This window comes from Castor canadensis, chromosome 7 (genome assembly GCF_047511655.1).
Source record: "Castor canadensis chromosome 7, mCasCan1.hap1v2, whole genome shotgun sequence".
Lineage (NCBI taxonomy): Eukaryota > Metazoa > Chordata > Mammalia > Rodentia > Castoridae > Castor > Castor canadensis.
The window spans coordinates 25374802-25402534 of record NC_133392.1 but is presented as its reverse complement, the minus strand read 5'-3'; the positions used below and the strand labels follow the sequence as shown (position 1 = coordinate 25402534).

Here is a 27733-nt window from a genome sequence, read left to right as displayed (position 1 = left end):
CAAGAAAGTTTCAAAGGTATAAACAGGGAGTGTTAGTGTACGAATTGACAGTAAGCTGAAAAGACATTAGAGGGACAGAGATAGAATTGAAAATCAAAAATAAAAAAAATTAAGATAGGAATAAAAATAAAAAATAAGTAAATGAAAGAAATATCTATATATTAAAAATGAATTAAAATAAAATGGAAAATAGAAAATTAAAAAAAAACCCAAATAACCCTCCAAGTTCAAATGCAATGAAGTTTCCATCTTAATAATTTGGATGTCCGTCTCAGTCTCCAATCCTGGAAATGGTGCCTCAGATGTTGTTCTGTAGTTGTCTCATCAAAGGGGATGCATAAAGTAGAGCAAAACTACACACACACACACACACAAAACAAACAAACAAACAAAAATCCCACCTAGTGTCCCAAGTTCAAATGCAATACAGTTTCAGTAAGTTTTTCGGCTTGCAGGTGTAATTCAGGTGTTCTCTCATCAAAAGTAGGGAGAAAAAGAAAAAAAAAGAGTCTGGAGACAGTTCTGAGAATGGTATCTGCAGCTGTGGCTTGCCTGCCCGCTGCTGTCAGCCTGCCGCTGATGGAGGCATTATTTATGCAGTTCTCTGGGGTGAGCTTAGCACTCACCTGGCCCCGCAGGTTCTGTTTGTTCAGAGTTCTCCTGTGTGGGAGCCTCTGCTACAGGCTTTCCCCTTCCCAAGCACTGGGAAAGGTGACACTGCACCCACGTTGTCAGGCCTGTGTGTTTATTTACAGTTCATGTGGGAGGTGGGTCTTCCCCCCTCTCCTGTGAAGTTTTCCTCTCACTGCCACTTTCACAAGCTTTCCTGCTCCTGCTTACTGGGTGGTGCTGCTGCTCCTGCCTGCCGCCATGTTTGTTTACAGTTCACGTGGGAAGTGGGTCTTCCCTCCTCTCCTGTGGAGTTTTCCTCCCTCCACCACTCTCACAAGCTTCCCCGCTCCTGGTTGCTGGGCGCACGCCCCCGCTCCCACCAGAGGCTCTCCGGCCTGCCCAGCTTGTTTATTTACAGTCCCGGGAAGGATTCCCTTCCCCCAGTCTTCAGCGCTCAGGGCGCCCCCACCCTCTTTCCAGTGTGTCTTTATTGCTCTTATTGCTTATTACTCAATTTCTCTTTTTCCACCTGGTGGAGGTCAGTCTGTCCAGGGGGCTATGCTGCTCTGGCCCAGGCTTGTCTGTGGGAGTACCGTGGTACCATGAAGCTCACCTTCTCAAGCCATCTGGGCGCTGGTGACTGGCTGCCCGGGGACCCTCCTGGTTTCTCCATTTAATGTGAAGTGGATATTCTCTGCACTGGCTCGAGGTGTGGAGGGGTCAAAGTTATGCCTTTTCTCAGTGATTATGCCTGCAAAGTGTGTCTCTAGCGTCTCTCCAAGATTTCACTATAGGAGGCTCGCTTTCTGCTTCCTCCCTCTAGCCACCATCTTGGAATCCCCCATTTTTGACTTTTCAAGGGACTTTGGATTCACCATTAATTCCCACTGACCTTGGGATTCTCACATTTGGAGTGAGGCAAAACATTTGCTTCTCCCAAACTTTATCTGTGCCTCCCTGCTCCCTACATACCAGAAGTAATTGAAAAGAATCACACACGTGAAACATATCATGGTTCTTGGAATAAGATGGTCTTTTGAGTTTAAGACACTATTATATCCCAAATTAGATTGTTTCCTCTTCATCACTGTGGGGTTCTTTACTTCTCCAATCTTTCTGTACTCTGGAATAAAGAAAGGTGAGCTGAAAGAAATGGATGAAATGGTTTCCTGGGCTTCAGCACCTATGTATTACCCTCTCCAAATTGAATCTTGAAGGCTTGTCAGAAGTGTTATTTTTCCAACAGAGCAGGCGTTAAGTGGCTATACAAAATAAACTCACCTCCTGATATCTTTCTCATTGCTTGCTACATCCATTTACTGTGAAGATGACATTGTAAGGTGTGACAGGAGGGGTTGAATGGCAAAGGAAAACCATTCTATAATTCTGTTTCTTCAAGTTTTCTTCAGTGCTGATTTTTGGGTATCTTTGTTATTTCTGGAATTATCTCTTAAGTGGCAATTGTTTTATTATTACTATTATTATTATGTGTTTCTCCAGAATTTTATTCCATTAGCTAATTTTTAAGTTGCAAATAGTCTTCTGTAGGGAGGGCTATGTTTTTGTAATAAAGTTTCTATAATTTGCCCAGGGGGAAGGAAAAACTGAAACAAATAGTAACAATACCTGGTTAATGAATTTTACCTATTTTTTTCAAGGCTTTTACGTGCTCTGATAAAAATAGATTATTTGATGACAATGCCAAGATGATGTAGCTCTAGGTAGAAATGAGTTTTCATTTGACTGGATGTTTCATTTAATGAGAGGGCTTGTACTTCTCATAGTAAGTATGCACAGAGACAATGTTTGCTCAAAGTATTGCACGTGAGAGATATGGGGATCTAGAATGGAGATGTGTGTGAATGTGTGTGAGTGTGCAAGGGTATGTGAGTGCATGTGAGAGTGAGTGTGTGTTTGAGTGTGAGAATGTGTGAGTGTGTGAGAGTTTGTGAGAATGTGTGAGTGTGAGTACATGTGAGTGTGTGAATGTGTATGTCTGAGTGTGAGTGTGTGAGCAAGAGTGAGAGCGTGTGTGAGAGTGTGATTGAGTGTATGAGTGTGAGTTTGAGAGTGTGTGTGAGTGCATTAGTGTGAGTGCATGAGTGTGTGAGAGTATGAGTTTGTGAGCAAGAGTGTGAGACTGTGAGTGCATGAGCATGTGATCATGTGTGAATGCATGTGATTGTGACTGCATGAGTGTGTGACTGTGAGTGTGAGTATGTGAGAGTGTGTGTGTGAGTGCATGAGTGTGAGTGCATGTGAGTGTGACTGTGAGAGTTTGTGAGTGAGACTGTGTGTGAGTACTTGTGAGTGTGAATGTGTATGTCTGAGTGTGAGTGAATGTGTGAGGAAGAGTGTGAGAGCATGAGTATGTGAGTGCGTGATTGAGTTTGTGTGTATGAGAGTGAGTTTGAGAGTGTGTGTGTGTGAGAGTGTGAGTTTGTGAGCAAGAGTGTGAGACTGAGTGTGTGTGTCTGTGTATGTGAAAGAGTGAGAGTGCATGAGTGAGAGTGTGTGTGTGAATGCATGTGAGTGTGAGTGTGTATGTGGGTGTGTGGGTGTGAGTGTGAGCATGAGTGCCTGTGAATGTGTGTGTTGGAGTCTGTGAGCTAGAGTGTGTGTGAGTGTGAGAGTGTGTGAGTGCATTTGAGTGTGTGAGTGTGAGTGCATGTGAATGCGAGTGCATGAGTGTGACAGTGAGAGTGAGTGCGATAGTGTGAGTGCATGTGAGTGTGTGGGTGTGTGAGCACGTAAGTTTGAGTGCCATGTGTGAATGCATGAGTGTGTGAGCATGAGTGTGTGTGTTAGTGTGTGTGTGTGTGCATGTGTGAGTGTTTGCGTGTGAGTGTGAGTGCATGTGACTGTGTGAATATGTGTGTGTGAGTGCCCGTGAGTGTGTGTGACTGCATGTCAGTGTGTGAGATTGTGTGTGAGATTGCGTGTGAGAGTGTGTGAGAGTGTGTGAGTGCATGTTAGTGTGTGAGTGTGTGACTGCATGTTTTTGAGTGTGTGAGTGCATGTGAGTGTGTGAGAGCCTGTGAGTGTGTGAGATTGTGTGTGAGAGTGTGTGAGTACATGTCAGTGTGTGAGTGTGTGACTGCGTGTTTTTGAGTGTGTGAGTGCGTGTGAGTTTGTGAGAGCCTGTGAGTGTGTGAGTGCATGTGTGAGTGTGTGTGAATGTGTGTGTGAGTGTGTGTTTAATCCATTTTCTGGTCTTTTTCTTCCCATGTCATCACAGTTCTTGAAAGACTCACTTTCTTCACTGCCTTATGATTTATTCTTCAACCTGTGTGTTGCTGCAGCTGGTCTGAGTGAGGTCTGCTGCCATGTCCTGGTGACTCCCCCAAGCTGTGTGCAGTGCCTTTTGCTTCTCCATCTCACTTGACATCACTGACTACTCAAATCACTGCCCACCCAAACACCTGCCTTTCTTTGATGGATGTTCAATTTTCTCCCTTCTTTTCTCTCTCTCTGATCTCTCTTCCTTACCCATCCCTTGCTTTCTTGTTCTCCCAAATATCTGACTCTTTTGATCCAACTTGTGCTTTGCTTTTCTTCACTGGGCCACATGTCAGCTGCTCTCCCAGATGTCCTACAGAGCCCAGGCACAAAGTGACCTCACCCTAATCAGCAACAACATTGCCTCTGAGAAACCTGCTCCTCCTCCAGCATCCCTGCCTCTGTCACCACCATCTTCCCTGACCCCATATTAGACACTTTCGGGTTATTATAGCTCCTGCCCCTTCCTTCCTGTCTTATCTGATCATTCACCAAATCCTGCTGATTACACCTTGATCATGTCTTCACATCTACCCGCCTCCCATCCTGGGTGCTGCAGTCCAGCCTTCTGCATCTTCTGCTTGCAGTGGGGCCCTGGGTAGGGTTCTCCTTCTGCAGTCTGCTTTTCTGGTGGACTTTTTCCTCTGAAGACAACCCAGGCACATCTTGTCTCTGGCTTCCACTAACAAAGGTTGTGATCTCACCCTATGAGATGGGGTCTTCTCCCCATTCTTTCCTTCGTCCTTCCCTGTGCCTTGAGCTGGGCTCACTGCACCCCTGTCCAACACAGAACTTTCACCTAAAAATCTCTTCTATTCTCTCTCTCTTTGGAGGAAGATCCTATTTATTTTCCCTCCTGGCTTTCATCAGCTACAATACTTTGTTGAGACTCCCTGGGACTACCCAGTGATCATACGTCCAGGTAGAGAGGGACTTTCTTACTCATTTGTCTTTATTATTTGAATCCAAGTGCCGGGCATGCTGAAAGAACAGGGTAGTGCATGTGATCAGTATGCACCCGCAAAGAAGTCTGGGATGCTCCTGAGCCCTCCTGACTGTGAGGCGGAAGGACCTTTCCCTGTGTGGGCAGGCTGTTCATGTCTGCTCCTGGTTATGCCCTCCACCAGGAAAAGGAGAAACTATATGTGGAGCTGAAGCACATCTTGGCACGACAGCCAGGCCCTGAAGCCGCAGAGCAGCTGCAGATCTACCGGCACACCCTGCAGGAGAAGACCAAGCAGCTCAAAGTAAGTGGCAGGCTCTGCTCTTGGTGGGTGAAAGGAGGCCACACTGGGGGCCATCCATGGAGAAGTCCATGCCTCCGCATGGTGAACCAGTCTCCTAAGTGCCACACTCCACTGAGTCAGCTTCCTTAGAGCTCATTAGACACCTCAGTCCTTGGTTACCAGAAGGAGTATAAGCACACAGGAAGGAGTTGGGGAAAGGACGAAAGCAATGATGTAGAAATTTGTGTGGATGATCACAAGATGATTTAGAGGACTTGGATGGTGGAAAGGAGCAGAGGAAATGTGGGATGCCATGTTTGCAGAAGCAGATCACCACATCGAAGCCGGTTTGAGCTATCCTTTGCACCTGAAATCAACATTCACCCAGCACAAGGCTAGTCCCTGAGGCTTTGCTTCATGACTGTGTGTCAGATAAGTAGACAAGAAAGGGAAATAAAATCATGCAAGAATTTTGTTAGCATAATTCCCTTCTAAGTCACATAAGAACCTTAGTTGGACAGGTAGAGTGTTTTACTGGTCTATGCACTTTTTCTGAGTTTTCTCAAAAATTATGTGTCTTCATGTGATATTTGGAGCTTTACATCTGAAGTGAGTCTCGTCTCTGTGATTCTTGGCATACTAGGGAAGTTTTGCACACACACTTCCAAGGAGGGCAGCTCATGTCAGCTGGTATCCCATACACACCTGCCCAAGGGTAATAACCGTTGCCTTCTGCTCAGGGTAAAATAGATGCCACCTACTAGTGTGGCATTAACCCTTTCAAAATCGCACATATGCAGAAAGGGTAGATAAAACACAAGTCTAATTGGAATATTGATTTTCACATTATTCTGAGTGTTCATTCCACATGAGTATCCAGAAACATACTTTAAGTTTTGCATAAGGCATATGATTTTGATCATCTTGGTCCTTGAAACAACTGAATATTTCAAACAAAATACATTACTTTCTTGTTTTCTTTGTGTGCATATAGATTAGAAAAGCACAAGTCTATACTTTGCTCTGAATGGCCATAAATGACTTGCACAGGGGCCTTTTGTTACTTTAACCCTTTATCTCAAGAAATCCACAGTTTTTGCTCAGAATGAAGTGTGACACCTTTCAGAAGTTCAGAGTAGGGTGGTGCTGGGCTAGGAGGACAGCTCAGTGTCACTTTCTGGAAATTTCCCATTCATTGTTTAGAAACTGGGTCTTTTTCTCCTAAGACTTTGACCATAGAAAGAGGTTTTCTTCCAACATGAAAATCCACTCTTCAGCTCATGACAGCATCATCAGAATCATTTTGACAGCAATTAAGAGCAAAGACTTCAGAAGCTGATAAACACCCAAAAGCTGAAGGTCTATGACTAGAGATGTAGTTCAGTGGTAGAGCACTTGCCTAGCATGTGCAAAGCCCTGGGTTTGATTCCCAGCTTAGTAAGAAAAATCCCACCAAACAATAAAAAAGAAGCCTTATCATCTTTATAAAAAGCCAGGCATAGTTGTACACACTTGTAATCCTACTTGGGAGGCTGAAGCCAAAGGATTGCAAGTTCGCGGCCAGACTAGACTATGTAGAGACCTTGTCTCAAAAAATAAAAACAAAGCAAAACAAAATGGTGAAGATCTTCTGTTTTATTATTTACTTATTTTGGCTGTACTAGGGCTTGAACTCAGGGCCTCACACTTGCCAGGCAGGCACTTGAGCAACTCTGCCATGTTTTGTGTTGGGTTTTTTTTCAAGATAGAGTCTTGCAAACTATTTGCCTTCTGGCTTCGAACTGAAATCCTCCTGATCTTTGCCTCCTAGGCAAACAGCTAGGATTACAGGTGTGGGCCACTGGCCCCCAGCTGAAGATCTTTTATGCAAGTCTTTAAAATAGCGAGCAAGGGAAAAAAAATAGACCGTATTGCAGGCCCCTTAGAGCAATAGTCTACCTTTGCTTACCTTGGTTTTGGTAGGGAGCACACCCTCACTCACTTGGCATACTTTCTGTCCTCTGTGGATGACTAAGTTCCTACTCTCGTCTAGCCAGAGACCAGTAGCACCTATTGAAAACAGCCATGGAGGGAGGTGGGTGACCAGGCTTCTTATCACAGCTTCTGTGTTGCATTACGCTCTCCTGTGCACATGTCATAGCTCCCTGCTTGTTAGGGGTAAGTGTCCCAGTGCTGGGATAAAGGGAGAACCCGTGAAGAGTCCCACAGAATACAATCAAGAGGCAAGAGTCACTTAGCAGAACAACCACCTTGGCAAACATAAATTAAATGCCTAGTTAATGGTGGTAGCAGCATGATTTCAGTATAATTCGCACCATAATCCTCAGATAAATCACACTCCTTTGTGTTGTTGTTTTTTTCTTGAATATTTTTTAAAAGGCTTTAAAAGCAATTTTAGACTGTATGTCTGGGAGTTTTCCTGTCTCTCCTCACAATTTTCCTTGAAACACATTATCCATTCATCTGAGCTTATTTGCATATTGCCTGATGGTTCTCCTTTTAAGCGAGAGAATGATGCTTCATTTGTGTCTGTGACTTGATCAGCCCTCAGCCAGATTTTTACCTAGACATGGACCTTGAACCTGTGGCAGTATGCAGGTTGATTGTTAACTGTGGGGATCAGTTGATACCTCGAGAACCTATGTGGTAAACTAGCAGCTTAAGATTTTTCAGAAAAGGATATTATTTCACTGCCTGTCTTTTGCTAATGCTGCTCTACTTGCCACATTAGGTTTTGTCTGCAGAACTGAATATGTATGAATCACAGAGCCAAGAGTATAAGTATGAGATCGAGAAACTTGGCAACGAACTGGCAAATTTAAAGAAGAAATACCTGGCTCAGAAACGTAAAGAACTCTTTGAGAAGTAAGAATCAGTCCAATGTTCTAATTTTGTTGTGTCGTCTGCTCATACGAAAATATTTGGTAGAAGAATCAGCGTTATGAATTTCATGGGGTAAACTAAGTCACAGGGTGAGTAATCAGAGGTTCAAATCAGACCCAGATGGGTCTCATTGGACACTGAGGACCTTACAGGGTCCACTCGTACCCATTCACTGGTGGGTTGAACACTGAGCAAGGGAGCATTACCTCCACCCCCTGAAATTTTCTCATGGTTTACAGATATACCATAACTACGTTTGCTAACGAGGTTCAAAATCAGCTTTGCACAGACTGAAGAATATTCACGAAACCATATCTGCTTCTGCTAAAAGGGCAGAGCTTGGTAAAGCTCTTCTTTGTAGCGATGCAGCTGTACCACTGTAATCATGAGCTGTTTCTGCATTTTAGATACATGATCCCTGAACCATCTTCTATGTCTAGTAACCAACACAGTATCTGTCGTGGGGTGTTGCATGAGCTCCCTTTCTAGGGGATGAGGATGCAAATGTGAGACATTTGGGGTTTCATGTGCCCCCCTGTTGACTAGTCCTCTTCTCTTTGTTATCACAATTTGCCTGATCCCAGGGGCAGAGAGGCAGGGGCCCCAAATAAATCAGTAGGCTTGGGGTTCAGTTTGATTTCAGGGGATTGCCAAAAACATCCAGGTAATTCCGAGTGACTTCCATTAGGGGTTGAAAGTCACTCTGTCATCTATGTGGACACTTCAGGGACACACTGAAATATGGTTTGAGTGCATCTGCCTTAGATCTGTTAGTGGCAAACAGCATATAAAGTAACTGGATGCAAATTCATTTGCCAGTAAAAATCTGCCCTTCTTGTAAATCAGAATATTCCCCCGTTCCACATTCAGATGCCAGCGTCTTGGTAGAATAAAATATTGACATAATTAGATAAGTCTGTCTTAATGTGTGGGTATAGCCACCATCTGATTCAGAATCTGTAGCTGGATTTATTAAACAGGCAGGTTCCCAGGCCACATTTCCAGGTATCCTGCTTTGGAAGGCTCTGGGAGGGCCCCTGAAACCTGCAATTTCACATCCTCCCCAGGTGATTTTTATGCATATTGAAGTTTAAGAACCACTGAGATTAATGATGTGAAGTAAATGAAGAGTGGAGAGGAAACACTATGGCTTTCTTTCAGGACATCAAGGTCATCATCAAGGTCATGCTTATAAAATGCCAATATGGTTGTTTCCCACTTGAGGAAGGTGTCTGGCTAATTGGTCTTCAAGCTCTTTGAATGCACACCTTGATCAGTGAAGATTCTTAAATTTGCAGCTCCTCCTCCCATCAAAACACATTAGTTTTTGAAGATTAGCAATAGTTTATTTAGTAAAGCAGGGAGAAGTAGACAGGGGAAAGGAGTACCCTGACACGAAGGGGCCGGAAGCAGAGAGATTCCTACACACACACACACACACACACACACACACGCACACACAAACATATATATATATGTATACATATATACATATATATATATATATAACTATATATACATGCACATATTTTTTCCACTGTATAAAAATTTTTTTAAAAATAAAGTTTATTTTAGAATAGCTTTAGATTTACCAACAATATATTTTAATTTACAAGCTACATGCATACTCTTGTCATTTTGTAACTATTAGCAAAGCATAATTTTTTAATAAGATAAAAGCATAAATTGAATCCCTGATTCCTTATTTCTACCACCAATGGATCATCTCACTCATCTCCAGGGCTCATGCATCCCATTTGGAGACCAGTGCTCTAGATTACACAGTTCTAAACAGATAGCTTGGCTAAAGAGTTTCTTGTCTTTCTAGAGCTGGCTCACTTACCTGCCTTGGCCATAGGGTTTAGCCTAGTCTGCTTTGACTTTATGGATCACCCCTAGTTTGCTGGACACAGAGAGCACAATGAGCTGCCCCTCTGTTGATTCAGCCTCTCTCAGTGGCTCATTCATGAGGCCTCTGCTGCCCCAGCCATATTCCACTGTGGCTATTTAAGTCTAAATGAATCTCAATTAAATGAAACCAAAAATTCTCTGCCTCAGTTGTACTAGCTACATTTCAAGTGCTCAATAGCCACGTGTGCCTAGGGGCTTGCTACCAGGCCTTTCCATTATTGCAGAAGGATCTCTCTGAGATGGCTGCTCTGGAATCTTTGCTAACTTTACTGGTCCTCTTCTTGTCCTTGAATGCTGGTCACTTGGAGCCCCTCTGACCTGGCTAAGTTTTTACTGGTGGATCCATCCACCTGGGGATCCATAAACCAGCAGACAGACAAGTTCATAGAAGCACAGCAAAAAATATGAAGGTACTGAAGAAAAATATGCAGAGGCAAGAACAAAAGTGCTGAGATGGTTTAGACGGGAAGGAAGAAGGCTGCAGGGAGTCATTATAATGGTCTATAAATACATTAAAAAGATAATATAAAGGAGACAGTATTCCCATTAGTCAGCTTAGACCAAGCCAGAAGCATTAAGCTTAAGTTCCTTCAGAAAGGAAAATTTAGGTTATTTAAGGCAAGAGAGTGCAGGGAGAGGAGTGAGGACTGCCTGCATCTAATGCCAATCAGGAGCCAGATAAGTTGCCAAAGCATGTTAAAGGATGCTTTTTGCTGGATCTCCTCAAGGCTAACACCTTTGTCCTACTTATGGGGATGACTTTTCACAATAATGAAATCAATTCTGCTAAGAGACAGGTGGGTTGATTAACCAGTCCTCTGCAGGTTCTTTGCAAATAGAATAATTTAGAATACTCCCAGTGGATGTTCTCTGCCACACATGCCCTTCACAAAATAGCAACTCATCTTATTTTTGCCTTCTTTTGTTTCTTTTGTTATTTTTTGTTCAAACACCCTTTACATCCCACCTGTGCCTCACCTGCCACTGACTTCCCCACCTCAGATTCCAGGCTGGTCCAGAGTTTACAGGGCCAGTTAGGTTCTTTTCCAAAAGGCTGAATTCACTCCCCTAGGGTAATCCATTCATAGCTGTCTGATCTAATTGATTTTGGTTTTACCAGTTTGCTTAATTTTGGTTTAAAAGGGACTCCACCAGTGTTTTCTATAAGACCTTTACTGAATTGGCAACTTGTCTAAATTTAACTTCTCTTTGCAAGAATCTGAATATGTGTGTGTGTGTGTGTGTGTGTGTGTGTTTGTATTTAAAGGAGATCCATATAAAAAATACATCGTCTATTTTAGGGTAGAACTCCTCTTATAATGTTGCCAAAATACTATCTTTTGAAATGTTCTATAGATTTCCTTGTATCTCAAATTATTTCTAGTAATAGGTGTTGCTTGTCTAGAGTTACAGGAAGAAACTGTGTTTATAAATGTCCAAGTTTGATGAAGACAGATGAAGACAGCTTGCAGTGGTACTTTGGAATGTACCAGCTGATAAATGATGAATTAGTCATTATAATTGAGCTAAGAGAAAGATTCTTCTGACTGATCTTTGAAACTAAACAAATGTTTTCTAAAACAAGATGATTGCAAGTCAGAAGCCACAGAATCCACAGTGTTCAAGCTATAATGAGGTTCTCTATTCATATTTAGATCAACCTTAGGAGAACACATTTCGCATTTAATTGTCTTTCCCTAATTCTGTGGGTCATCATCAAACATCTAATTAGATTTACACAACCACCTTGTCTAAAACTAGAAGCTTTAATCAAAGTTGTTTTCAGTGGCTAACTCAACCTGGGAACTTAGAGAATATTAAACTTAGAAGAGAAAAAAGATGTTAGTGAAACTGACTTTCACATCCTCTCTTACAGAAACAAGGAGAGTATATCCACTGCCAACAACACCATCTCAATGGCCAAACCAATGGGTTCTCGTTTTACTGGGGGAGGATTTCCCCTTAACAAGACATACAAGATGAAAACCTAACTTGAAGCTTCTGGCAGGGTCCAGTTGAACAGCTCATGAAGTTTGCTCTGGAACATTTTGAAGAAATCTCTTTATATCTCTTGGATCACTGATATATAGGAAAAACAGGTGCCCAGATCCCAGGATGGAAAAGAATGCACAACAATCATAGTTATGTTCCTGTAAGAGTAGTAATGTTTTGGCTGGACTACATGGAGAATAACAGGTTGTAATTCTATTTATTCAATGAGGCTGATTCATTGCATGAAGCAGATCTTTTGTTACAACCACGTTGATAGATTTGAAATGCACCAGATTTAGATACTCCATAAGGATGAAGCTTTAGATGTTAATTTCTCTATTATAGGTATTTGTGCACTTGAAGTTTCTATATGCAAAAAATATAATTTGAAATTTAAATTTCAAAAAATATTTTTGAAATGCAATGCATCCCCTCTCATCTTATTAATAAGAATCTATTTTAATTATTCCTCATTAACAAGTCATTGCATGAGATGAGAAAGAAGGACAAACTCTCAAGTACTTAAAAAGTGCTTGAGAATGATTTCCATGTGGGATTTCTTTTCAGGCCCGGGGTAGGAAAATCTATTCTGAAGAGACATGCCAATAAATACTTCATCATAAAAAAAAAAAACAAAAACAAAACCTTTGTAGAGATTTTGATCTTTGCTTTGGTAGAGTATCTAATTAAAGTTTAAAGCTACTGTAAGAAATGTTTAACATGCCAGTTTGATTCAGAGGATCCAAGACTGTAGAAGGAGGAGTTTGGGCTGGTATCCTTTCTAGACCTCATGCTTGAGAATGCACTTGCTCAGCGCAGGGATCCCATCTGGCTCTCAGGCTACAAGGCAGCCATTGAGCCATTGAAGCCATTGTGTTTTCTTTGTGTCGAAGCCACAATTATTTGGGCATCAGTTCATAGCTTCCTTGATAAGTATTCATTCAATGATACTATGCAAGGACGTCCTGGTGGTCTCTCTTGCAATAACTTGATATCTGTCATTTTTAAAATTATTGAGGAGTAAGTAGCTCAGCAGTGAACAAGAACAATGTAAGTGGATTAGTAAAACATTCCATTTGTGCTAACTGACCAAGATTCCTGTTGTGAAGAACAAGAGTGTTAGACTCAAGGTGTTTGTTTGAACTGTACAGGGACTTAATGGAATCTTTTGGGGCCCCTTCAGGCCCCCAAAGCCAGTGTTACTTCTTAGTGAGGTTCTCCAGAGACAGACTGATGACAGTGACAGCCATGAAAATGATTTATTATATAGTGATACCAGACAAAAAACCAGTAAGAGAGTAGAGAAGTGAAAGTGGGAAAGGTAGGAGGCCAAGTAAGGGTGCGATATAAAGTCAAGTTCCATGATGGGAAACTATGGCTTCACCTTGCAGGGGAGCTCTGGAGACAATGAAGTTCTGTTTCTGAGTTCTCTTCCTCAGGACTGAGGGAGCTGAGGTATTTATGTCCTCATGCTGTCAGTCATTGGCCAAGGACTGCTCCTCAGGATCCCTCCTGGTTCAGCCTGCTTATAGGCAAAGAACCTTCTGACAACTCAGTGGTAGACCTTGGACAAAGTGTTGGGAGTAAAGTAACTGTTGGAAGTGAAGTGGTTAAGAGTTCAGGAGGACATGGATCAGGTGATGTCATCCTCTGCTGCTTCCCCCAAATGGGCCCAGTGAGAGAACTTTCTGGGAACCATACAGGGGATAGAAGTTGGGACTGTCCCCTACAAAATTTATCAAGAGCACTTTAAACCTAAGGAATCACAGTGGGGCCATTTCTGTTTCTGGAAATCACTGATGGTATCTTCTCTGAGAGCCAGCTATATTCTACTTAGACCAAAGAAGCAACACTGGAAAATTTTTCCCAATCATCCAGAGACTTTGTGAAGAATAGCCATGGTCAACTTCATTCTGAGTCCTTAGGAGGCTCCATAAGAGGTTCACTTCTCCAGGGTGATAGAGCTCATGGTTCTTGATCTGTCTCAGTACAGCAAAGACTCCAGACACAGATCTGGGTTCAGATCCCGGCTCATAATAACAATGGGTTATTTTGAGACTTGAACAAGCTAATGAATGTAAGGGGTACAGAGAAACTGTTTGATAAGCATCTGGCATTGTTATGATTACATAAGAGATATTGAATGTTCTAGAATTATTGTTACATAATACTTATCAACCATAAAGGTAATTCAAATCCTCATTTAGAGGGTGGATGATATTAAAATATCTGAATGAAGATGGATCTAGAAATGTAGTTTATGGTTGAATATGGTAGAAAATGCTACATTGTGTGCCTTGTAAAAACGTCCATATGCTTCTTATAATTATGACTTTTCACCCTCAGAAGTCAGAGCTTTCTGTCTTCTTCCAGTTGCCAGAGAGAAAGAACATCATGGCCTCTTCTGCTCTCTCCCTCCTGTTTCTGTCCAGGTAGTGAGGCAGGGCGGTCCCCCTCTGTGGCTGACAGGGGTCCCATGAGCCAGGATGGAAGAGGGTTCCTGTAGCTGACATGCGGCTCTATCAGAGACAATATGCTTGTGTTGGAAGGGAGGAGGAGTGAGCTAAGACTGGAGATGGTGAAGGTACTGCTTCCACCTCCCATTTCTGCACACCCTGACAGCCCGAGATATCATAAGCAATGCGTGTTTAGGTGCATGGGCTTCTCCTGTAGCCACAGCAACACGGAGACATGCAAATCATTAAAGATAATTGTGAACTCACAGTGGGCCTGGGTGCCTTTAAAATCACAAATTTGAGCTGCATTATGAAGCAACATTAGGAGATCATGCAGTAGCATAATTTTATCCTGGAGTTTTCAGAGTTTCAGAAAGGAGTCCTATTGTGAAACCATCTATTGACTCCCATCTGGGCCAATGGGGAGCTGGGATGGTTTCTCTGTTAATAGGGAGAGACATGATAAAGGGGACTCCCTGATCATTATTTGCTGGTCATAGCTTCTCACTGATGGCTCTTATAGCCTGGTTCTTATTGTGCTTACCTCTGAAGAATTGCTTAGAGCAAAGGTTTGCTGCTGTGATAAGCCATAGAAACAATGGTAGTTGTATGAGGAAGAAATGGAAGCAATTCTCCTTGTCATGGCTGTAATTCTGCTATAGAAATTTATCTAGGGTTGATAATTATCATTTGATTTCCTGACTTGCTCAGATTTTGGTTTGACCTAGGCCAAGTTACCCATAGGAGAATACTGTATGATGTATTTTGAGTGGGATGGCATTTCAGAGTCAGGACAATTTGAAAGAAAGAATCTTTTTTCTCTCCCTTAAACATAATCAATTATGTGGAGGTTTAGTTGGGACATGAGCAAAGGGAAGGCATTTAAAAATATTAAAATTGTCAAATAATATAAAATATATCTCACCATTTTCTTTATAGTAGATGGAAAATATTTTTATAGCATTATCCATTTTTAACTTCTAATTCAATGCTGTTTTAGTATACCATTTCTCATATCTATTATTTAAAAGTTCCATTAGGGTTTTGAGATCCATTAGAATTTTATAACAGTAGGAAATGTGGTAACAACCAGGTACCATTCTTCTTTTTTATAATTAAAAATAGATTTTTTTCTTATTTTAAAGTACCTGATTGTTACAGAAAATTAAAAAGTAAGGATGAACAAAAAGAAGAGAAAAACCATCAATAATTCCACCACCCATGGCGCACACTGCATCTTATTTGCATGGGGTGGCTGTGACAGTTGTTCACACCCACCATTTGTTCTGATTGGTCAGTTCCAGTGCTCTTTAACTATTTAATGCTTTGAATATCATCTTTGAAATACTACCATTTTGTATTTTTGAGTGAATCTATTTAGACCTTTATAAAGCATATACATATTTATATGCAAATGTACATTTTGGTGAGTTTTGTCAAATGCATATGCCCCAGTGACACCTCAAAATATCCTTTTGCCCCTTAGAAAGTCAATATCCCCAGCCCAAGTGTCCATGCATCTTTTTTTCATCATTATAGATTAGTGTCATCTTTACTAGAATTTCATGTAGATGGAATCATACATTATGTATTTTGTGCCTGGCTTTTTTTTTTTCTCACATAGTACAGTGTTTTCTGAGATCCGTCCATGTTGTATGTCTTAATACTTCATTCAATTTTATTACAGAGCAGTATTCTATTATATGGGACTAACACAATTTATTTTACCTGTTGATGGGAATTTAAGTTGTTTCCAGTTTTTAGCTATTATGAATGAAGTTGCTATTCATGTGTAAGCATTTATGTGGCATGCGTTATCAGTGCTCTTCGGTAAATACGAAGGAATGGAATTGCTAAGTCAAAGAGAAAGGGTACATTTAATTTGGTATGAAACTGCCAAGTTGTTTTTCCTGGTTATACTATTTTACATTTCTATCAACAACACATGGACTCTGGTTGCTTTATGTCTTTGTCAATATTTGGTATCATCAATAATTTTTAAACCATTCTATTCAAAAGACAATGACATCTTAATGTGGTTTAAATTTGAATTTCCTGATGACTAATAGTGTTAAGCATCTCTTCATATGATTTCAATTATTCATAAATCTTGTTTTGTGAGGTGTCTTCACCACACTGTTAGCCCATTTCCCATCTTCCTATTAGGCTGTAAAAAATCCTGCATCATCTGGATATAAAACCTTTGTCAGATATGTATAACAAAATTCACTGAGTTTGTAGCCTACCTTTTCATTTTCTCAATGATGCATTTTGAAGAGCAGACATTTTAGATCTTAATATGATCCAATTTATTCTTATTTTTCTTATGTACTTTGTACATCTGTTGTCCTGTCATAAGTAATTTTTGCCTACTTCCAAGAGAGTAATATTTTTTTATTTTTATGAAATTTATTAGAGTTTTGGCTTTTATGTTAACATTTATGATCTATTTAGAGTTGATTTTAAGTATGGTGTGAGGTCAGAATAGAGGCTTATTTTTTAAACATCTTTTTTTGGTGGTGTTAACTGGGGTTTGAACTCAGAGCCTTGTGCTTGCTAGGCAGGCACTCTACCACATGAGCCACACCTCCAGCCCTTTTTGCTTTAGTTATTTTCTGAAGTAGAGTCTTACATTTTTGCCTGGGTTAGCTTGGACTACAATCCTTCTACTTATGCCTCCTATGTAGCTGGGATGACAGGTGTGTGCCACTATATCCAAATTTTTTTGTTGCTGAGATGGGGTCTTATTAACTTTTTTGACCTGGCTGGCCTTGAACTGTGATCCTCCTAATCTCTGCTTCCCGAGTAGCTAGAATTATAGGTGTGAGCAACTGCACCTGGTCTCCTTTTGAAAACTTTTTAAAAAATTAACATATGTTTGAAAGACACAGTTACCCTGCTGTTCAATAGACCTTAAAATTGATTCTTCCTGTCTAATTGAAACTTTCTACCCTTTGACCAACACCTCCCCATCCTCTCCAGTCTCTGGTGAAACCACCATTCTCTCTACTTCTATGAGTTCACTTTTTTATAATCCACATATAAATGAGACTATTTGGTATCTGTTTTTTCTGTGTCTGGCTTATTTCATTTAACATAATATTCTCCAAGCTCATACATGGTGTTGCAAATGATAGGATTTCCTTCTTTTTAAAGGCTGAATAGTATTTCATGTGTATTTATACCTCATTCTTTATCCATTCATCCACTGATGGACACTTTGGTTGATTCTGTAGACTATTTTGAGTAGTGGTGTAATGAACATGGGAATACAATCTATTTTTAATTTGAATCTGTACTCTTCCAATTATAGCTGTTTGATCACAAGCAAGTTAAGTGACCTCCCCAGCCTTTGGATACTCGTTTGTAAAGTGTTGATAATAACAGTACCCATGTCATGGAACTGCTGTGAGGGTCTCAGGAAAGTGTGTGCGATAGCTAGCACCCAGTGTCAAGTAAATGTCAGCTTTGTTATTGTCTAAAAATCATCTTGCTCCTAAATATAGCTTGGGAAATTTAAAAATATTGTTCTAGCTGGTCAGGTGAATGGATAATAAACATGATAAAAACTGCTAACTGCTCTTTGAATGGATATGGTCAAGAATTTCACTGGATTAGGGGCTGTATATTATGTTCTTTAAATAGATATTAAAAGATTGAATGACCATTAAAGTATATTGTGTCAATTCTGTCTCTTTCGTCTCTTTCACATAAGTGATTAGTCTTTTTTTTTTTTATAGTTCATCTGAGACAGAACTCCAGGAACTATTTCTTCTGGTTCCAAAATAACACTGCTCTCTTCCGTGGCCTAAACACAAAGACAGTTATTTTCCTTCTTCCCACCCTGAAGATGCCAAGGAAGTTAATGAGTATAAAAGTAATAGTATCAGCCCCCATCGCAAAGGCTTAGAAACCCAAGTCCAGCTATACCCCAGAATTTTTGGGAGCAGAATGCACATTCTCCAACCTGGCTGCATGTGAGAATCAACTGGGGAACTTACCATAACTGATTGGCCTGGATGTGGTGTGGCCAACAGGATCTTTTAAAGCTCCCAGGGGTCTGATGCTCAGTCAGGCTGGAGAATTGCTGCTCTACATACAGAATCTTCTGAGAGAAGTCCTCATTCATGCGCCTGCAACCTCACTAGTGAGGAAGGAAGCAACCTCCCAGGTCATGGAACTTGTTTTCCAGAGGCAAGACTTGAAGCGATAAACCCCTTTGATTAATTCCATCATTATTCCACATATGATATTAGTTTATTCCAACCTCCAATCTAATTGGGTTTATGCAATGCTTCACCCTGCTCTCCCTTCCCCCCATTGTGCCCTCTGATCTGCAAACTTCCCTATGTCTGCATCCTTTTCTCTGAATGGAAGTTCTGCCTTCCTCTTCTTGTTCCAATGGAGACATGGTTAACTCCTGCTTCCCTTGCAGTTCCCTTGAATGGAGACCTTGTTGTTAAATATCACACGATACCATATTCCTTAGTTTGAGGATATGGGGTTGGTGTCATCCTTCCTCTGCATTGCTACTTCACTTGTTTTTTAAAATAGTTTTCTTTACTTCTTTTTCTTTTTTTTTGTTGTTTGCAGTAATTTTAAAATTATATCATTGTTTTGCTTGGGGTATATATGACATTTACAAAAGTTGTTACAATATACCTTAGTTAAATTCACCTCTTCCATCATTCTCCCTCACTACTGGAATATTTCAACTGGTCTCATGTTTCTCTTTTCATACATGAGTACATAGCATTTCCATTACACACACCCTTTCCTCATTCTCCACCACCCACTGGTACTAACCCTCAAACAGGACTTGTTTTACCTTCCTATTCTCCATTTTTGAGAAGGTATTTTTGTTTGTATAAAATAGATATACAGGGAGTCTCATTGTGACATTTCCATGTATGTATGTATTATAACCCAAATTGGTTCATTCCCTCTATTTTTCGCCTTTCTACATCAGTCCCCTTCTTATGATTTCAACAGGTTTAAAAATTCTGTATTCACACATCAGTGGATTTAAAATTGGACCATCCAGCTATGCAACCCACCAATCCTTTGAATTTCATTCATCTGCCCCCTGCCTCCTGGTCACCTCCCTCACATCCTAATTCTTTACTTCTTGGCTTAGGGTATGCTTTCCCCAACTTACTTTTCTCAGTGCTTCTGATGACTTCAGCTGCTCTGTGGATGACTCACTCAATGATTTGGGCTCTTGGTTTGTTGAGTTCCTTAGTTCTGGCAATATTTTCTTCCTTCTACCTCAGGTCATCATTCAGCCATTCCACCAGTCTTGATATGAAATCTTGATGTTATATATTCTGCTCTCTTATTCTTCCAGAATAAGAGTATCCAATGTAACAGTTTTCTGTGGAGAACGGAGTCTGAGAAGTCTATGAGAACTTGAGATAAGCATAGCTATGTCTGCAGGCTGGGATTTGCACAGCCCCCAGCTGCAGATGGGAGGGAGGGCAAAATGCAGCACAGCTGCTTTTCATAAGTTGTTTATGTGTGGAGAGTAACAATTACAGGTTCCCCCTGTTCCCAATAACTACAATGTCACACTGCCCAGAGAACTGTTGCCCTACTTCCTGGTTTGCTGCTTTATATAATAAACTCACTGGAGGTGGTGGAGGCTGTTGTGTGTCTCCACCAGAGCACCCAGCACACCTGATCCCAGCTTTTTGCATGTTTGTCTTTTGTTCTTTCTCAATCTCCATTGCTCCCAGTTAGGTTCCTAGGACGAGCTCCTTGAGCCCCTCAAAACGTTGACTTTACCACTTTGTCACTATTCATCTCTTTTCTTCCTTTCCCTCCTCCTATGACTTAGACTTGGTGGTCTCCAATTGCTATTGTTTTCTTGTGAACACTTTTAATTCCCTTGACCCCCTCTCTGCCGTCATGGGCTGGTAAGGCTCCCTGGGTGAGGGTGCTTCTACTGTCTTCTTTCTACCCCTGTCCTTACTTCCTGGCCCTCTGACTTTTAGCTCATGGCTTCCTATTTAACTGAGAATGTTGAAGTCATAATCTTCCCACTGACAAACCTACACATCTACTTGTAGCCATGCCCTCCCATTAAGAAGTAAGACATGGGGTGTGACTCAGTGGTAAAGCATTTGTCTAGCATGTGTGAGGCCCTAGGTTTAATCACCAGCACCAAAAATTAAAGTAAGACACATCCCTACTTCTATCAAAGGCCAGCCCCTCTTCTTGTGCTCTGGATCCAATCTCACTTTCTGTCTTGCAAAATTTTATTACCTCTCTCTGACATCATCAGGTTGTCATTTACAGAATCATTTCCATTGGCTTGTAGCTATTTATTAGAATAACTCATCAAAAGCCAGCAATCGTCCTATATTTCACATCCTGTCAATTAACATCCCAATGTTTCTTTTTTCTCTTCCAGAAAATCTTCTTGATCCCAGTACCTCTCCTTAGTCTCACTTACTAACCTTCTCCAGTCTAGCTTTAGTCTCCAGTCAAACCAGGAAAGGTAGATCCTTTCCTGTTCTACTCTTATACAACCTGCCAACTGCATTTGACCCCACTCCCTCCTTCTTGAAACACTGTGCTAGAGAATATCCCCAGATACGAAATTGTTTGATGTTTTGCTCATGAATAGATTGAGGTTATGGTTTTGGGAAGATAATACCATGGAAGTGAAGGGTCCTTCTTTTCTTTTTTGGCATTTTTTTTAATTTTTATTTTTTTATTATTCATATGTGCATACAATGCTTGGGTCATTTCTCCCTCCTGCCCCTACCCCCTCCCTTAATACTCACCCTGCCTCCTCCCTCTCCCCCCAAACCTCGATACCTGGCAGAAACTATTTTGCCCTTATCTTTAATTTTGTTGAAGAGAGAGTATAAGCAATAATAGGAAGGAACAAGGGTTTTTCCTAGTTGAGATAAGGATAGCTATACAGGGAGTTGACTCATATTAATTTCCTGTGCATGTGTGTTACCTTCTAGGTTAATTCTTCTTGATCTAACCTTTTCTCTAGCTCCTGGTCCCCTTCTCCTATTGGCCTCAGTTGCTTTTAAGGTATCTGCTTTAGTTTCTCTGTGTTGAGGGCAACAAATGCTATCTAGTTTTTTAGGTGTCTTACCTATCCTCACACCTCCCTTGTGTGCTCTCGCTTTTATCATGTGCTCAAAGTCTAATCCCATTGTTGTGTTTGCCCTTGGTCTAATGTCCACATATGAGGGAGAACATACGATTTTTGGTCTTTTGGGCCAGGCTAACCTCACTCAGAATGATGTTCTCCAATTCCATCCATTTACCAGCAAATGATAACATTTCGTTCTTCTTCGTGGCTGCATAAAACTCCATTGTGTATAGATACCACATTTTCTTGATCCGTTCATTGGTAGTGGGGCATCTTGGCTGTTTCCATAACTTGGCTATTGTGAATAGTACTGCAATAAACATGGGTGTGCAGGTGCCTCTGTAGTAACCTGTGTCACAGTCTTTTGGGTATATCCCCAAGAGTGGTATTGCTGGATCAAATGGTAGATCAATGTTTAGCTTTTTACGTATCCTCCAAATTTTTTTCCAGAGTAGTTGTACTAGTTTACATTCCCACCAACAGTGTAAGAGGGTTCCTTTTTCCCCGCATCCTCGCCAACACCTGTTGTTGGTTATTGCTAGAGATGGTGAGCATTTTTTCATGTGTTTTTTGGCCATTTGAATTTCTTCTTTTGAGAAAGTTCTGTTTAGTTCACTTGCCCATTTCTTTATTGGTTCATTAGTATTGGGAGAATTTAGTTTTTTAAGTTCCCTATATATTCTGGTTATCAGTCCTTTGTCTGATGTGTAGCTGGCAAATATTTTCTCCCACTCTGTGGGTGTTCTCTTCAGTTTGGAGACCATTTCTTTTGATGAGCAGAAGCTTTTTAGTTTTATGAAGACCCATTTATCTATGCTATCTCTTAGTTGCTGCGCTGCTGGGGTTCCATTGAGAAAGTTCTTACCTATACCTTCTAACTCCAGAGTATTTCCTACTCTTTCTTGTATCAACTTTAGAGTTGGTAGTCTAGTGAAGGGTCCTTCTAATGCCATCATTTCAGGAGATATGAAATTGACTTCATTGGTGTTGTTCATCTTGATCATATAGTTAAGTTTGTGTATCAGGTTTCTGCCCTGTAAAATCACCATTTCCTGCGTTTCCTGCTCTATTCTTTGGAGAACAGAGCATTACGCTGGCACATCCTCAACTTGGAAATGAGTGTTAGCGATTGTTTCACCAAAGAAGATACTTTTCATCCTGTTGCAGATGAGGAAACTAAGGCTAAAGAGGTTAAATGAATTTCCTAAGACCACACAGAGGTGTACGCTAGTGATGTTGGCTTATTGCCTAAATACCTTATAACCATCCAACTTGTATTTGTGTAGACAACCTTGCATGAGGGATTAGTTTGGATGCAATAACTGAAAAAAGGAAAACCTTTAGTTAAATGAAAATATATGCTCTCAACAAGACTCTTAACTAACCAGGGGGCTCACACCTGTAATCTTAGCTACTTGGGAGGCAGAGATCAGAAGGATCACATCTTGAAGCCAGCCTGGGCAAATAGTTTGCAAGACTCTATCTCGAAAAATATCCAGCCCAAAACAGGGCTGGCAGAGTGGCTCAAGTAGTAGAGTGCCTGCCTAGGAAGCAGGAGGCCTTGAGTTCAAACCCCAGCACAGCACTCACCCCCCCACCCAAAGACTCTTTAACTATTTCTGCTGACCAGTGTTTAGGACCATAAAAATAACAAGGGATCCTAAACAATATTCACCTTTGTCACTATACCCCTGGGTTTTAGAAAAGATTTTGAAGAAGCAGATTCCAACTTTGTGGTTTGAATCTGGCTTGCAGATGTGTTTCATTTGTCCTACATAGTGTTTAAAATTATTTTCTGATTTGATTGCCAGTTTACAGAGAAATTTCACATACAAATCCAGAGAAAATGCTTATCTTGGAGGTTTGAAAGATTTGGCAGTTGTGGACCTTCATTTATCTCTGACAATGGTCACATGATACCAGCTCACTGCTGCCTCCATAAATGAGCTACTCTCTGGTTCTTCTCAGTCCTTTGTTGCCTCTCTGGTGTGGTTTTGGCTTTTGTAGCTCAGTCCAACATGCCTGCTGAAAGTGATAAAATTACTGTTCCTTGTTGGTTGGGGAGCTACCAGCTTAGAAGGGAAGTTGATATATTTTCTAGAGATTCTGAGAGTAGAACCAGCATCAAAGACTCAAGTTCTAAGGAACAGCGTCCAACAAATGTGAGGCAAGATATTCTGCAGATGTTTGCAGTCTGGGAATGCCACAGGATGCCTCAAATATGGTGACATTTCTGTGAATCAGGGCTATCAAAGACAGGATTTGTGCTCTGAAGAAAGTTTATAGCAGGGACCTGGGGAGAAGTACCTTTAACTCAAATCTTACACAAACCCATTCTCCTGAAGAATGAATTTGTGATGGAATGGTAATTCTACTTATAAAGAAGTAATTGTACATAATAATTGATTATATGGGGAAGGACAAATTAAAGATTCCAATTTAAAATATAGTTGGGGTAACATAGTTTAGGGGTGAACTGTGGCATGGCTGAGGTGGTAGAGTACTTGCCTAGCAAGTACAAGGTACTGAGTTCAATCCTTAGCACCAGGAAAAAAATAGCAATTCCAAAGTGCTCCAGGAACTGACTAAAGCTTATGAGCTACAGGAGATGGTGAGAAATAGAAAAATGGGGGTGAAAATTGGGCATGTAGAAATGATAAGAGGAAGACAGGGAGAAAGAAGGTGAAGAAGAGATGTGTTGGTTACTTTTCTTGTTGTTGTGACAAAATACCTGACATAAACAACTTAAAGAAGGAAAGACTAATTTTAGTTCATGGTTTCAAAGATTTCAGTCTTTGAGTCAGTTGATTCTGGGCCCATGGTGAGAAAGAACATCATGACAGTGGGGGTGTGTGAGTGAGGAAGAGATTGGGGACCAGATACAACCTTCAAAGGCATGCCTCCAGTGACCTACTTCCTCCAACGAGTCCTCTCCTCCTAAAGTTTCTCCTCTCACCGGGACATTATGTTACCAAATCAAACAGGTAGAACACAACTATTCATTCAGTGGGTTTTTAAAAAAAAATCCTAACAGCAATATAGACATTAATCTCCTTGGCTTCAATGATGTTTGAGACAAGAAAGGAATGCTTGTAGCAGCTAATTATATTTCCTGTATTAATTACCATGTTAAGTGACAGGTTTTTTTTCACACCTTATTGTTTTTGTTAAGGAAAAAGAAAAAGAACAATTTTGTGCAGTTCTCAGAAGATTTGAAATGGGAATCTTGGCTCATGTCCTTAACAGATTTCAGGTTGAAATAGGAAAGGAGAGAGAACTATTCCACTTGTACTTTGTGGCTTAATAGAAAAAAAAATTAACGACTTTCATCTTATTTCGGCTTAGACGCCTACCTGAGATATGATTTGAAATGAGTTTCCTGTTCTCAGCTCCCCTTGTCGAAGACCTGGAGATTTATCAATATCTTGCAACAACAAAGAACATTCCTGAGTGCAATGTGACACAGGAGCTGCTTTCTTCTCCAAAGAACCATCACATGTCTTAACTTCTGTAGATTTAAGCAGGATTTATACTTCATAAATCCAAGTGTGTATCCAAATCCTCTTGTTATTGTAAAGAAAAACAACAAAAGCCATATTCTCAATAAGCCAGTCTTGTTTTCTCTAAGCCTCCAAAGAAGGATTCGTACTTTCCCCAGTCTGAGCATTAGAAGAAAGAAACCCACATTGGCTGGGACCGTGCTAAGCAAGCAACACCTGACGACAAGCCCTGGGGCCCCATATCCTTCCAAGCACTACTGTGAAGAACTCAGCAAAGTGGCTAGAATGAATTTGTCACCAGATCCTCTTCTTTAAAGTAGACATCAACTTACATTTATGTTTGTCTTTCTGGGAACGTTGGTGTGTGGTGCTGTTATGTAGGCACAGACATTTTTACTGTTTTCTTGTGGGATTTATAACCACAGGGTTTTATTTCCCTGGTGACATTTAGTGTTATGTTTAGAATTATGCTAAACTGAATCTTTAGGAAAATTTCTTGGGAAGGTTGTATTTAATACAGAAATGGCCAATTTGGTCCCAGAACCCACTGTCCAGCTACTGCTTTCTATGCAGTAGAAGTAGGACCCTTTAAGTCAAATTGATTTCCCTCTTTCAGAATTAACTTTACCTTAGGTTTTCATTTTTCATTTGAGCTTTTCTCACTAGGCGTCTGTTTTCACTGCCTGCATATTAATACGTAGAAGATGCAGAAGACGTGACACTTGAATCTTGCATGAGTTTGCCTTGCATGGGATGCCCACTGTGTCTGTGTGTACTATACACACTTGGGATCTTATTGAGAAGGGTGCACAGGGGTCAAACATGGGTCTTCCATTGCTGGTTTTGTTCAAAACCCATCTTCAAAACTTGTAGGTGGAGGAGGGAGCAGGGGGAAGAAATGACCCAAACAATGTATGCACATGTGAATAAATGAATTAAAAAAAACTTGTAGGATTGTTGAAAGGGACTGCTTGAAATAACATGTATGAATCAGAGAAGATAAATGGCAAACACCAGTTTGTTTCTCCAATAAGAGATACTTCTGGGAAATATATCAAATTTAGAGTCCATAGGAATATCATACATATAGTATGGTGTTCAGTCATTTCACAGCCTCACATCTAAGAAGCTTCAACATCCTTTCATAATTTTATTTCTTATGTAGCCAGCTACCCTACCTTTTCAAGATGACTCTGGCTATAGAAGTTTAAAATACTTTCGAATGACATATGTGTGAACCTCCATACTGTGCAACAAAAGACTCCACAAAAAGTATTGAATTATACCAAGGTTATTTGATCCTACTCAAAATATTAAGATCTAAGTTTAAGGCATTTCAAAGGTCTGATAATTTCCATTTTTATGTCCAAGACAGAAATGACTCTTGATGGACCCCTGGCCCCAGCTGGAACATTTTCTGCTGCTGCTCCCAGGGATGGTGCATCCTTTTCATGCTCAGTGTAGACCATCACTGACTGCATCCAGAGACTGCCCCCTCATGTAGATGATAGAAACTGCATTGGCTTTTACTTAGCTGCTAATGAGTTACTGTTCTGCTGTGGCCTGCAAATCTGCTCAGTCATAGCAGGGCAACTGTGAAGAGACAAACACTTTTATCTTCCAGGACCAAGGAAAGGCTAACTGTTGGATTGGCACTCTGTGAGTAGGAGACTAATATCCAAGACCCAGAAGAGATTTGATAAACTTGCATTATTATTTAAAAATAAAAAAACCGTCTCTGAGTGTTGTGGATGGTCAGCCCCTCTTGTCTTTTAGTAGAAAATTGATTTGGGAATCCAAGTCAAGTTCTAAAAAGTTGTGTGGTGCATATAGAATCTGAGTAATGCAACTATGAGGTTTTATCATTATGTTTTTCCTTTGTAAAATCACCCAAATTTTCATTGCAGAAAGATTAGAAAATGTTGTATGCGGTAAGGGGAAAAAAGAAGCCGTATATAGCACTTAGAGATAACCATTGTTAATGATCTAGAGTGTATTTCCACACCTTTCTATGTGCCCCTGTTGAGACTTACATATTCTAAGGCTTGAGGATAATTCTGAAAGTTAGGGCCATGCAAAAGCAATTTTTTCAAGTTTTATTTTGAGTAGGGCAAGAAGCAGAACACCTTTTTCCTATAAAATGAATGTTTTTGCTGGATAGATGAATGGATGGATAGGTGAATGGATGGATGGATAGAGGGACGGATGGATGGATGGATGGAAAAAAAGGGGAATGGACTTACCAGTGAAATATTTGGAATCAAGACACCTGAAGTTAAACTGGCCGGGTGCTCTTTGGAGTTGGATAGCTTTCTTTGGGAACACAGGTTTTCATCTGCTGGTGAAAGGAGGTTCACTCACTCTGGTTAATTATCAAATATTCTGCATTTCCTCTCTCTATACCTCCTAGCAACAGGGATGGGTATGTGACCAAGTTTCAACCCTTTGACTGTAATGATTGGTCCAGGGATGGGGATGTGATCCAAACACAGCTAACCAGAGGTTTTTGTTTTTATTTTGTTTTCCCCTGGAATTAACATATGAACACTAGGAGAAAAAGTTTTCATTCTGAGATAGCTCAGAGGGCAAGATGGCCCACCAGAGCAGTCTGATGCCTTCTTGCCTTCTTGCCTGCCATGTGGCATATAGCAGGGACCAAAAGTGCAGAGACAAAGAGAGGGAAAAGGAGGGAGAAAGAGAAGAGAGATTGAGAGAGAGAGAGAGAGAGAACAATTGACTTCCTTGAGATGCTGTTAGACT

The 27733-nt window shown here is 40.7% G+C and overlaps 1 protein-coding gene across 1 annotated transcript in view; it reads left to right on the top strand.

The window, feature by feature from the left end:
* The window catches only part of Cfap58 (cilia and flagella associated protein 58), a 122582-nt gene extending 104563 nt beyond the window's left edge, over window positions 1–18019 (top strand). The window contains exons 16-18 of the mRNA XM_074078351.1: window positions 5019–5138; window positions 7849–7982; window positions 11788–18019. Of these exons, the coding sequence (XP_073934452.1) occupies window positions 5019–5138; window positions 7849–7982; window positions 11788–11902 (369 nt within the window). The 3' untranslated portion in view covers window positions 11903–18019. The remainder of the gene's footprint in view (window positions 1–5018; window positions 5139–7848; window positions 7983–11787) is intronic.
* Window positions 18020–27733: the final 9714 nt, after the last annotated feature.